This window comes from Anser brachyrhynchus, assembly GCF_964034855.1.
Source record: "Anser brachyrhynchus genome assembly, chromosome: 25".
NCBI classification, from domain to species: Eukaryota; Metazoa; Chordata; class Aves; order Anseriformes; family Anatidae; genus Anser; species Anser brachyrhynchus.
In genome coordinates this window covers 163,119-175,882 of record NC_137718.1, presented here as the reverse complement: position 1 = coordinate 175,882, position 12,764 = coordinate 163,119, and the positions used below count along the sequence as shown (strand labels likewise).

General features: G+C 52.9%; 1 protein-coding gene across 7 annotated transcripts in view; it reads left to right on the top strand.

The window, feature by feature from the left end:
* BCL9L (BCL9 like) overlaps positions 1-12,764 on the top strand; it is an 88,375-nt gene that overhangs the window by 67,127 nt on the left and 8,484 nt on the right. For all 7 annotated transcript variants that reach the window (XM_080567799.1, XM_080567795.1, XM_080567798.1 and 4 more), the window contains 2 exons: positions 8,143-8,506; positions 11,130-11,252. In XM_080567799.1, coding sequence (XP_080423925.1) covers positions 8,206-8,506; positions 11,130-11,252 — 424 coding nt within the window. In that variant the 5' untranslated portion in view covers positions 8,143-8,205. The remainder of the gene's footprint in view (positions 1-8,142; positions 8,507-11,129; positions 11,253-12,764) is intronic.

The window sequence follows — 12,764 nt, the reverse complement described above, 5'->3', positions numbered from 1 at the left end:
ATCACCCAATTATGGTAACCCCAGTACACAAACAGTGGGAATTAATTGAAGTCCTTTAATCCCCTGTATTGACTGCACGGGGGGAGGTCTGTCCTGTGCTGTGGTGGTGCGTTCAGCCTGCGGTCTTATCTGCCGGAGTGGGATTAATGGGAAGACTGTACCCTTCACATGTGGGTGAGGTAGTCTTTGTGCATCCTGGCACGCCTGCTTTGTTGCAGTCCAGGGTGTTGTCCTGAGCTGGGTGCTGCACACAGCAGGACAGCTGGCAGTGAGCAGGATTCCCAGGGGCTTCTCTGGAGGAGAGCAGAGCTGGGGCTGGGCAGAGCAGCTGTAGAAGAGATCGTGCCTTGGGGGAAAACAAGGTTCCCAGAGCAACAGCAGTACCTTTAGAAGAGATTTGTGTCTTTGTTCCCAGACCTCCTAGGAACTATTAGACAGTGTGCTGTGCTGGAAAATGTGGCTCGCAGTGCTGTCCTGTATGTGGGGCATCCAGGGCTTCCCCAGAGGTCTCTTGCTGACCGCTCTCCAGCAGGTCACACAAACTGGTGTATTAAATAATTCCTCGTGAACATCCCGAGAGCTGCATGGGACTGTCAAGTAGCGTCTGGCACATGCAGGGTTTCAGTAGGGAATGTGCCAGTTGGACTGAAAAGCTGGAAGAATCTGCAAATTTAGTAATAGACCTAGAGGCTCCCTGAGCACAGGATGGGAAGCCAGTCTCTGTCGGGTGGAAAAAGCGGAAGAGTGGGAGAAACCATTGAGCTATGGGCAAGGAAGTGCTAAGGGAAGTTCTTCTACCACCAGTGGACTGAAGTTGTGGCAGGAGCACGGGTTGTAGGATATAGGGCAGAAAGTAGACAGGATTCCTCTTTTAAGATGCTTCATCCAAGCCTTATTTTCCACATGTGCTATGGGGGCGTGTCTGTCTGTAGGTGGAAGAGAAGGTGAATCTGAGATTTTGTCCTGCTAAAGACCTTTGAGACTTGTGGTCAAGCAGCCCAGCTGACATGTATTGTTCCCAAGGCAGCTCCGAGTAGGAGAGCAGTAAGGTCTACTAAAATGACTCCGAGAACTGCTACAGTTCAACAGGGTGCCAGGTTTTCCCTGCAGGTCTTTTGCAGCCCTCCCATGAAGTCTGTGAGGGTACCATCTTTTCTGCCATTGAAAAGGACACAAGAAGGACACGGGAAATTAATGGAAGATAAAACAGGCTTCTCCAGGCCATCTGTCTGACAACATGAAGCACGATAATTTCCTGATGCTTGATAACAATGACAGATTCAGAACAGATGACTTCTGTCCTGTCTGTAGTTGCGTAGCCCAGTGGAGTTCCCTGCCTCGTGACGTCTCCACATCCTCTTGACCAAAACAAGGTTCAGATGGGAGCACCTTTTGCAGTAGCATCCTGGGTTAACGCTGTTCTCACTGATGATAAAAATGCTCAAGTGAGTGCTCCAATACAGGAATTAGGGAGACAGTCCCGTGGCTGCCCAGCTGTTAAGTGCTGAATAGCATGCTGTCCCGGCTCGGGGGCTCGGGTGGGTTCCAGGGCCCATCTGGCTGTTAGAGCCCATCGCCGACTCTTGGCTGGAGCTGCCTGGATGACAGTAATACTGTTCTGCTACTGTTTTTGAGGGTTTTGTTTCTCACTGGAACAGAATCAAAATCCATTGAATGGTCTTGCAAAAAGGTTGTTTTGGATGGAAAAGGTCAAGTTTCTGATTCTGGCCCTTTTCTCAGATCAGAAATGATCCAAGAATCTTGGACATCAGAAATTTTGCTTCTGAAAAGTTTGTTATAGCCTTTGCCCCTGTGAAATGCTTTGACTTTAGAGAAGTAGTATGGTAGCTCTTTGGAAGCATTCTAGTCCTTTCTGTTGGTAACACTGGGGTAACTAGCAGACTAGGAGGGGTGTTAGGCAGTGTACCCATGATCTTACCCAGACCTGGGGTGAGAGAGAGTTATAGGAGGCATCAGCTCTTTGTTGGGTCACTCATTTTGCTGACCCCATGTATGATTCCTTCAGGAAGCCCCTGAGCTTGTCTGGGACCTCTTGTTCCAAAAGCTAAGACATTCCAGTTGAGTTTGTGGTGGGGTTCATGGGACATTTTGGATTAGGGTGATCCCAAGTTTGCTGTTCCTAGGGTGAGTGAGTAGGTTGTCATAGGTGGTGTGGTCGGAGGGTGTTTGCAATGTCAACCTGTTTTCTAACTTTCCGGACTGGCCAGAGGAGAGGGGACGAGTGATGTTCCATTTGTTGCATCACTTTTGTCACAGCCCATCTCATCTCGTATGTTGGGTGTCCGTGAGCTGTGGGGGCATGCCAGCACAGCTCGGGAGGCCTGGTCTCCGCTGTGTGTGCACAAGTCAGTATTTATCTAGGTTTCGTAAGAGCTCTCCCCAGCACCTGGTAGGAAGGAGGTGCAGTGAAGCTCCATCCTTTCTGAATTGTTGTGATTCTGGTTTCCTCGCTTCCTCTTTTGCCATTGCTCTCTTGGTGCTGGCTGCCTGCCGGGGCTGAGGGGAGGCACTGCAGCAGTGCCAGTGGGCATGGCAGCGTGGAACCTGCTGGCCTGGCGGGGTGCAGGCTGGGAGGCAGGCAGTGGCGGCTGGGAGGCAGGCACGGTCTCTGCGTTCTTGCGGCGATGTTGGGAATCTGTGTTATCATCCTTCGGAGGGAGCAGGAGCATGATTCACCAGAAAGTCCTCTGGGAATGCACTGGGGTTTCAGGTTTCTTGAACTATCAGCTAGCAATTCCAGGACCAGGAATATGTCAGACCAGTCTCTCCTCGCCCGGAGTTTCCTCCTCCCCCTGCTACTGCTGTTCAGACCGTGCTGGGGCAGTCTTACTGAAAGCAGTTTTTGTTGTTTTGTTTTGAGGTTTCTTTTCTGCTAAGGTCTAAGTCTTTGGTTTAAAGCTGTGGCTTTTCAGATGTACAAGACACAAATATTCTCTCTGCATTTAGATGTAGCACTTCATTCAGCAGAGATATTTGTAAGCCTCCTTCCCCATATCAGGTAGGCTAGATTGTCGCCCTATTTAATGGTGGGGAAATCAAGGCAGCCAGAAGCAATCCATCTTGATCAAGGTCACCCATGGAATCAGTGGCAGCCAGGGGCAGAACCCAGGAGTCTTGGATCCTTGCTTTAGCCACTGGGAATTAAATTTTCTATTGTCTTTGAAACTGCTGGGCCGGAGTGAGTGTGTTGCTAAATTGCAGAGGGAGCCAGATTTCTATGCAATCTCCTTTTTGTCGTGTTCTTTTCAAGATGTTTTGGATCATTTGTCTCCCCATGTCAGTGTATCTACTTTCTAATTAATTCTCTTCTGTGGCCCAGATGTGTGCATGCCTGCTGGAATCTGGTTGGAAGGGGTGTGTGCGAGGAGCTCGCAGCACTCAAGGTGTCTGTCAGCACACTGCAACCACACAGATGGGAGGCTGGGGTGGATTCCTGCTATGCATCCACAACAGGATCCAATTGTTGCTACTCCCGAAAGCACAGTAGAATCTGCAGGCAGCTGTTTCTGGCCTTTCTCCCCTTAGAATTTGCAAAGGAAGTGTGATTGGGCTCAATTAAGACCGGAGAGTGGGGGAATTTCCCAGAGGAAGCACTGCTGGTTGAGCCAGGATCCCCAGTCAGCTGTGGTTGGCTTTGTGTGCTATCAGCAGTTGAGGTGAGGTATAGTACGTCTTCTCCGAAGCACCTGCCCACTCCCAAAATGAAGGAAGAAGGAACTCTAAAAAGATGCCCCTAAAATGTAATGTTCTGGAGGGACCTCACAGCGAGTAAGGCTTGTCTGTTTTGCAGGCAGCATCCAAAGGTTTCATCAGGGTGGCTGCTAGGTCCTTCAGGGCTGCTGGCTGTGCTCCCTGCCACAGGTTGAAAAGTCCTGTCTAAGCGTGTTGGTTGACAGCTTGTAAACATAGCCTGTTTGCTCACTGAAGACGTGACCAGAAGAAAAACTCCGGCTGGCTGGGCTTGGAAAGAGCAGGGGAATCCTTTGCCTTGGAGAGCCTCTTCTTTTTAGAGGTGTCTCATGCTCAAAGGTGCTCTCTGGCAGCAAAAGCCACGCAGACCCAGCCCGAAAGCCCAATAAAGTAGCAGATCGGATAGAGTAGTGAAGCCTGAACCCTCAGCAGCTCCTCTTACATGGACAGGAGGTGTTCCCTTGTAGAATGTAGCCTGTGCGGTGTCCCATTTGGAAGGAAGCTACAGTTCCTGCTTGCACGAATTACGGTTTTGAGAGACAGCTGTCTTCCTGGATGGAGCGTCTGGTTGGCCTTTATCCAGGCTGCACCTAGAGGTGGCCGTCCACTTGTTAGTCCATGAACGAAGCGCCTCTGATGGTAAGCTTCCATGATGGGCTGCAACAGGGAGCTGTGCAGGGGGGTGCAATGCAGTGGCCTTGTCTGTGGGAAAGGGGCTGTGTTTATTTTGTGGCTCTTTGTTGAACGTGACTTCCTCATCCATGCTGCATCGTTCAGTGCTGCTGAAAGGCTTCACTGAGGCTGCTGCCCTGGCTGTGGGTGCCGTGCACGGGCATCTTCTGCCGCTGTTCTGAGTTGGGGTGTTGGCTTAGGTCAGGTCATCTCTGAGGCACAGGACACGAGAGCTCTCCTGGTTCTGTGCATTTCTGAAGGACGAGCAAAGGACTACAGCCTAAACTGGGTCTGAGTATCATTTTCTCTGCGCAGGTAGTACCCTTGAGCTGGTATTGCCAGTCCCAGTTCCTGCCTGTCTCTTGGTGGGTACTGGGTTATTAAATGGTTCTACTTCTCCTGGGTGACTACAGCTGCTGCAAGTGCTGTGATAACTACCGGGGCCTTTGGAGGGACCTTCCTGCTTCCAGCTTGTTCCTTGAAGAATGAATTTGCCCTGAGAACTTGAGGGATAGTGGGTGCATCTTGAGTGTCAGTCTCTAGAGTCTGCAGGCATGGTCTTAGCGGGGACCTGACTTTCTTCTTCCTTCCTCAGGGTACTCACATGCCCGTCCTTTGCTGCGCTACAACCGAGGTTGTGCTGCAGCGCTGCTGAGCACATGTCTGGTGAGGCACTTCGGGATCTGTTTTGAATAAAATACTGCGTTCGTGCAGATGTGCCCCAGTCAGGCAGCTCGCATCTCTAGCCCGTAGTTGTTGTGGATAGCGATGGTGGCTCCTCCTTGGCTAATGTAGCAGCACACTGGTGTTAATCACTTGGTGACCCTCAGGACTGCAGTGTGTTTTGTTGCCAAAATCGCCCGGTGCGAAGCCGGTGCCGCAGCACGCGGGGACTTCGGGCCACCAGCAGCGGAGCTACTGAAGGGCTCGCTGTCTGGAGTGCTGTCTGGCAGCAGCCTCTTCCAGTGGGGCGAAGGCTCCCCAAGGCTGGCTAGCCTGTGATGGCAGGCAGCACGCGTGCTGAATGCTGCAGTCTGTGCCGTATGGACCTTCTCCTCCTCCCTGCTTGCCCTCTCCGTGTTGCCCTCCCTGCTCCGCTCCCCTCCCCCTGCAGGCGGTTTGACAGAGCAATTGGGCAGGCGCTGGGACAGCAACTCTGACATAAATCTCTCCTGGTGTGGAATGAGGGGTATAAATATCCAGAGAGTGATGTGATCTTTCCAGCTGCTATTAATAGGTCCCCAGAGAACAAGAGCGCGCTAGCAAGACTGGCTGACGCTTAAAGGGCTAGCAACTCCCTTATGTGCTGTGAAAATTAATCAGCACTGTGGCTCACCATCTTCCTTCAGGCTAGAGCGGAGCCCTTGGAGAGGTGTGTGGAGGAGGAGGGAGCAGCTAACGACTCGCTGGTTAGGAAGCAGCGATAGGCCAAGCTGTGCCCGAATGATCCGGCTAACTAGCTCGCAGTGCCTGGGCAGGCCGTGCAGCAGTGCCGTTGCTGCAGGCTTCTCCGCTGGGCACCGCTGTGCCAGCCAGCTGCTGGCTCCCCCATACCCTGCAGGGAGCACGCGTGAAGAAATCCGTTTTACAGGCAGGGAACTCGCTGGCAATTGGTGGCAAGATGCAATGCACGCCTCGCGGCGATCCCCGTCTTTCAGAGATTACGGGTCTGCAAAGGGGGCTTTGCTCTTTGGCTGCGTGCTGGTCTGGGAATGGCGTTCTGCCCCAGCACAACCAGCGCTTGGCTTTTGCCGGTGGTGTGTCTTCAGGCCTGCTTTCAGCAAGTTGGAGGTGGTGCACACAGTGCTGCCAGGCTCTTTCTGTTCTATTTAGGAATGGGGGGTTTCATCTGGAGCCGGTGCTTCCTGTCCTTGGGTGGCAGAAAAAATCCATGCTCAGCATCTGGCCTGCTCAGTGCAGCTGGGAAGGGCAGAGCATGGTCCCAGGAAGCCCTGTGTACTGGGAAATTTGTCTGCCTATGCAAGAGAAAGGTTCTTGCCGGTGTGGAGGGGGTGTCACGCAAGCAACATAACAGAAGTAAGCAATCAGAGAGTAATCCCTCAGCCTCCACAAACACATGACAAGGTTGGATGGGGCTTTAGGCAACCTGATCTAGCGGGAGGTGTCCCTGCCTGTGGCAGAGGGTTGGAATGAGATGATCTTTAAGGTCCCTTCCCACTCAAACCATTCTGTGGTTCTGTGAAACACGTGGCTTACTCTCCCTCCCTGTACCCTCCCCAAGAAGCAGAGAAGGCAGTGGCAGGTACTGGGAGGCAACGGGAAGGAGGGACTGCAGCTTCAGGGTCCCTGGCCTGAGTAGGAATGAGGCTGTAGCAGAGGAACGTGAGGTCCTGACGGTGAAAGTGTTACGTTCTCCAGCTGAAGAGAGCTGAGGAGCATTTCTCGTAGGGATGTGCTTTTTTCTGCACCAGCGCTGTCCGAGAGGGTTTAGTGATGAACACAGTACAGGCCGGGAAAAGTCTGTGTTCAAGAGCTGTGTTCCTAAAGTCAGAGTCGGGCATCCCGAACAAACATCCTCTGCCCATTCTTGTGCCCCCGAGATGAGGCTGACTGAAGCCTTGCACTGTAGGTCACCTGTCCCTTACTGACCAGAGCTACCTGCGGGAAGTAGGAGGTCATCGTAAGCCGGGAGGGATGCAGTTAGCAGGCTGCTAAACCCTCCGGAACACTTGAAGTGCTCTGGTACTGTGCAGCTGCAGCCCAGTCATCTGTGATGCCCACATGGAGCTCCATGGGGAAGAATGCCAGTGCAAGCATAAGAAATTCTGCTAAGGCAAATTGGTCCTGCAAGAAGGGCTGGCTGTTGCTGCGGCATTTCTCAGCTGCATGCACATCCTTCACCCCAGAAGCCTGCATGCTCTGCCCTGACCTCCTCTTCCCTGAAATGTTCTGCCTCAGCTTGCGGGGCTTTCCAGAAAGATGGGCTGGGTCTGGAGGAGCGGAGCTTCGCCGTGTTATCCCGGCAGGCCCTGGGCATGTTGCATCATCCCGCTGGGCTGGAAGGTGGTGCTGAGGTGGGAGCTTCCCCGCAGGGGCTCGGGGCAGGAGCCAGCACCACCCCTGCAGTCCTTGAGAGATGGTGATGCGGCTTAGCTGACTGGTCCCACGTGCCCTGGTCTCCTCTTGCCTGTAGTGGACTGCCTTTTCTACCTTCTCTGCAGCCTGTTTGGTCTTCTCTTCTGCTCAGGAGAGTTTCTCTGCTGCCTCAAGCCTTTTTAGTCCTCCTCTGTGCCTTCCCAGCATTCTCTCTGTGGGTTTGTGCCAAGATCCCTTTCTGTTCCCAGAGCTGTCTCCTGCGTGTTTAACAGAGCACAGGATGCTGAGTTAGCAGCTGAGTGCCTGGGCTGCCCAGACATCAGAAGAGGCCCTGAAACCACGAGGGCACCAGCTTTCAGTTCAGGGTTGCAAAGGTGTTTTACCTCTGGCAACGCTGTCAAAGCAGCTCTCAGGGTCCTTCCGTGCACCAAAGGGCAAGGCTGGCACGCAGCAGTACCCTGTTCTAGTCCTGACCCTGTAAGTGAGGGCTCTCTGTCCATGCCTCTGCCTTTGGGACTGGCAAGGCTGTGTCGCCTGAGTGGCAGCGTGCTGCTCGTCCTCCCGCAGCTGGCTGCAACGCAGGATCCTTTGCTTGAACGGGCCAGGCCCGATTCCTGGCACAAGCAGCTCTGGGTTCTGCCTTGCAGGGGTTTTGCCTGACCTGCAGGCTCTGTGCTGACCCTCTGCCCTCTTCTCTCACAGGTTTCTGACCCAAGGGCCTGGGAGCTCCCTCCAGTGGTGCCGTGGGACGCTTCAGCCAATCCAATGCACCCTGACAACAAACTGCCCAGCCATGGCAAGGCAGGCAGCAGCGGTGCGCCGGCCCAGCACCACAACGTGAGCCAAGCACCCACCTGCAACCTGGGCTCAAAGGGTGTGGGGGCGGGCAGCCATGGCGGCAAGGCCACTCAGATCTCCCCTGGCAACTCTGGACTGAAAAACAGCCAGAACACTGTCCCAAACTTCAGCTCCTTGAAGGGCAAGGTGAAACGGGAACGAAGCATCTCAGTGGACTCTGGAGAGCAACGAGAAGCCAGCACCCCTTCGCTGGACACAGAATCGAAAGGTAGTATGCTCCTAAACCTTGACTCAGCAAGTCCTTCTCTCAGTTGCTCCGAGCACCTTGGTGGGACCAGGGATAGGAGCAGCTGTGAGCACCTTGTGTTTCCATGCTGCCACTTCTGTTCGGGCTTGCCCTGGCTGCCCGTGCGTCTTTTGCACCTCTGCTTGTCATATCTGCAGCTTTGGGAGCGGAGTGGCTGGCTGTTGTTGTCCCTTTGGTTTTTTTTTGCATTTTATTCCCTAAACTGCTGGTTGCATTGGGAGTCTGGGACTCTGGTTTTCATGGGCTTCTGAGGCGTGCCAAGCAAGAGCCTGGTTCACTGAAACTGCTCCAAGTGCCCCTGCTCTGTATTGTACAGACTTTCAACTCAGGACAGAGTTCAGTTTTTTTTTTTCTGTCTCCTCGCTGTTGGCAAAGATCTGCCTTTGTGGTATTCTTGCAGCTGTCCAGCTACTCAGCTGTGGTTAGCAAGGAGGTGCTGCAAGGGTCTCTGTCTGAACAGCTCTGTGGTTTCATCAGCTATGGGTGACTCTTGTGTTGAAGCATGTGGCTTCTGGAAAAGGGCTGAGTCAGTACTTCCAAACCCTCTGGCTTCCCTGCCCCAGCTGGCCTTCCCTGTAGTTTCTTGCATTCCACCAAGCCTGGTGCTCAATGGCTGCGTGTGACGCTTGGCTACAGGAAACAGGCTTGCTGTAGGAGAAATACCAACGGTGCCCTTGATTCTGGCAGAGATTCACACCTGGCCACCTGAAGTTGTTGTCCACAGGCAGAGCCACTGCTTTGACCTGTGCCCCTAAGCGTTTGGTTTCACAAACAAAGGTGTGTTGCCTGGCTGGCATAGGCCAGAGCTGTGCCTTGGAAGAATGTGTGGAACATACCTACTGCCCCCAGGAAAGCTTTCTCCCAGCTGTGTTGGGAGGTTAATGTATGCCATCGGTCATAAGCCTTTGTAGCTTTATCTTGCTATTGTCTTGTAGCCCAGACTTCCACAGGAAAATTACTGAAATGACATGATCAGGAATGAATGCCTGAATCTCCTACGTTTCTGCTGCAATTCACTGATGTGTCATGTGAATATGGCCCATAAACCACTAGATGATATACAAAGGGTGATCAGATAGTGTTACGTTAAAGAACAGGGCTGAGCCAGTCTGAGCAGGTGCTTGAGGACCTTTACTAGGGCTGGGAGATGTCAGTGTGAGGCTGCTCACCCCTTGCATCCTGGCTGGGCTGGCAGAGCCATCCCTCAGAGCACTCTGACACACGGGGAGTGCCCTAGCCACATCCTCCCGTGTATTCAATGGAAGGTTTAGATATCACAGGACCTGTAGAGACCAACTACTTTTCTGTCTTGTTGGGAAATTGGTAGTCCCCAAGGGTAGAAGAGCAACTTTCAAGCCAAAAAGCTCAGCTCTGTCCAGCACAGGCTGTGTCAGCTGCCTTGCTCAGCTGAGCAGTTCTGCCCTCGAGCATCCCCCATAGTCATACTCTGGTCCTGTCTCTTTTTTTATTTCTGCTCAGTTTTAGAGGCTGTCTGCCTTTGGTTGCTTGGTGGGGGGAGGCAGTGGGGGAGGTGAGTGTTGTCATTTAATGACTTTTCTCTCCACTTACTGCTCTGAAGTCTGTGGCCAGGCCAAAAAGACAGCCTTGCTCAGTACTTCATCAGGAGACCCGTGCATCCATGCGTCTGGCTGGGAGGAGAGATGGTTGTGGATGTGGGAGCAGACCTTTGGAGGAGCAGAGCCAGTGTAGGTGCAGAGGAGAAGAGGACAAGGATGAAGCAGTAATCTCAAGTCCCCACTGCCAGCCTGGTGGGGAGCTGTAGGATTTAGTGCTCAGCTGGTGTCTGGCAGGGCAAGCACCTGGGAGGTCCCCTCTCAGGAACTGTCTGGTTGGAGCTAGCAAGAGAAAGAAGGGTGAGGAAACCAGCAGGCCTCTAACAAGCTCTCTGTCTGTCTGTTGTGCTAGACTTCAGTTTTTGTGAATGACAGACAATCTAGTACTGACTGTGCTATCCTGTCAGCACTACAGCCAGCGCTCTGCCTCCTTTGATGAGCGAGCATCTGGGCTGCGGCTGCAGGATGATCCTTGGGTCCAGCAGAGCTGCTGGCATCCTCAGCCTCAGCCTTGTGCTGCTGTGAACAGCTGTGGGGTAGCAGTTCAGGTGGAAGGTGGGCTGCAGAAGGCTTCCTGTGGGCAGTGCCTCTGGCCAGGCACTGATACTGCTGAGGGGCTTTCATCCTGGGCCATTCACCCCTGCAGCCAAGCCTTTTCTGGAAGGTATTGTGCTGCAGCTCTGGTACAGTGCTCGGAATAGAGAAGGCTGTGTTTCATCTGTGCAGATGAGCCCTGTGTGCATCCCACTGCTGTTCAGGGTCTTGGCACACCATGCCCAGGGTGGCCCTTGGCAGGGGACAGTGTCTCAGCGCCAGCCTAGATAGCTGCGGGATAGTCAGTGAGCCTGGGCTTTGGCAAACTCCAAGCTGAAGAGCCTGGCCCTTGCACCCTGTGCTTCCCTAGTTGCTTTCACCAAGGTGACCCAGTGTGTGGCACGCAGCCGGGCAGAGCCCCAGCCCCTGACAGGTCTCTTCAGATCAGCTCTTCTGATTGTTGTGCCCTTTCACAGGTGAGGTAGCTCCCCGTAGCAAGCGGCGGTGTGTGCTGGAAAGGAAGCAGCCATACAGTGGGGACGAATGGTGCTCTGGACCAGACAGCGAGGAAGACGACAAGCCCATCAGCAGTGCACACAGTGAGTGCCTACCTCCTCACCCACCCAGAAGCTTGAATAAAGCAAAATCTCTCCGAGTGCGGTGTGGCAGGCCATTATTGGCCGTTGTGCTGTGAGAGTGTTTGTGGCCATGCAGTGAGGTGTGGAACCCGTTCTGTACAGAGATGCCACTGAAATGCTGGAGGGGGAAGGTATTGAGGGTGGGTGTCTATACTGTGCATTGCACTGGCCACTGTAGCAGCACAGAATTGTCATCTTGAAAATGTTTCTGGCTTTACATCAATATGATGCCACTGGCCACACACACAGGCCTACCCTTGCCTTAGTGGCAGCCAGACCGTGCCACGTGCATTGCCCTTGTTGCATCAGCTAACTGCCACGCCACCCACCCAGGTCTCTGCAGCTGTGTTCTAAAGGCATCTGAGGCTAAAGAGGCTCTCGGTGTTTCAACAATGGTTCAGGCAAGGCTGGGCTCGCCAAAGGTGTTCAGGGAGTTCTTCCACTTCCAGCCACAGCCATTAGTTGAAGCCTACCTATTCCTAAAGCCTAGGATGACGTTTTGAAATTTTGTAGGTATAAAGGTTTTGTGAACTTCCATGTCTAGTTGCTTAAATTTCCATCTCTTCTGTCCACTAGAGTTCAAGATGTTAGAAAAAAGATGTCTATTTCTCTTTGGAAGCAGCACTCTCCCTTGTGTGGCAGTTTGATATTGCAGTGAGTCAGCAAATGTGCATGTTTTGTGAGGGTGTTGGGCAGCAAAACGTAGGTCTCTCCTGTTTTCTAAATGTATCAAAACTCTCAGATATTTTGCATCTAGAATTCAGTTTACTTTCAATTTGTAGCAGGGAGAATATTTCATAGAATCATGAAATGGCTTGGGCTGGAAGGGACCTTAAAGATCATCTAGTTCCAACCCCCCTGCCCTGGGCAGAGATGCCACCTGCTGGTTCAGGTTGCCCAGGGCCTCATCCAGCCTAGTCTTGAACACCTTCAGGCGTGGGGCATCCGCAGCTTCTCCGGGCATCATGTTCCAGTGCCTCACCGCCCTCTGAGTGAAGAATTTCCTCCTAATACCTAATCTAGATCCCCCCCCACCCCTTTTAGCTTAAACCCATTCCCCCTTGTTCTATCATTATCTGCCTGTGAAAAAGTTGCTCTCCATATTTTTGTAAGTCCTGTTTAAGTATTGAAAAGGCGACAGGGCAGGGCCTTGTGGCACCCAAGGGCCATGGTGGATGTGAAACACAGACATGTATACAACCAAGTAGAGGGTGGCTTTTGTGCCTGCCAGTGCACCATAGCCATCTTCTCCAAGATGTTTCCCAAGACTGTTAGACTCTTCTTCCAGTCGGTTGGGTGGCAGTGGGCTAGTCATTTCCTTCCAGTGGGCTAGTGACTGTATTTGTGGGCAGGGATAGTGTCACCTCCCCTTTACAGCCTTCTCCAGGATCTGCCTGATTAGAGCTGGTCAAGGTGGGGCTGACGAGGGGCAAGGGCCTGCAGGGCGGAATCGCGTGTCTCCCCACGTCGGGT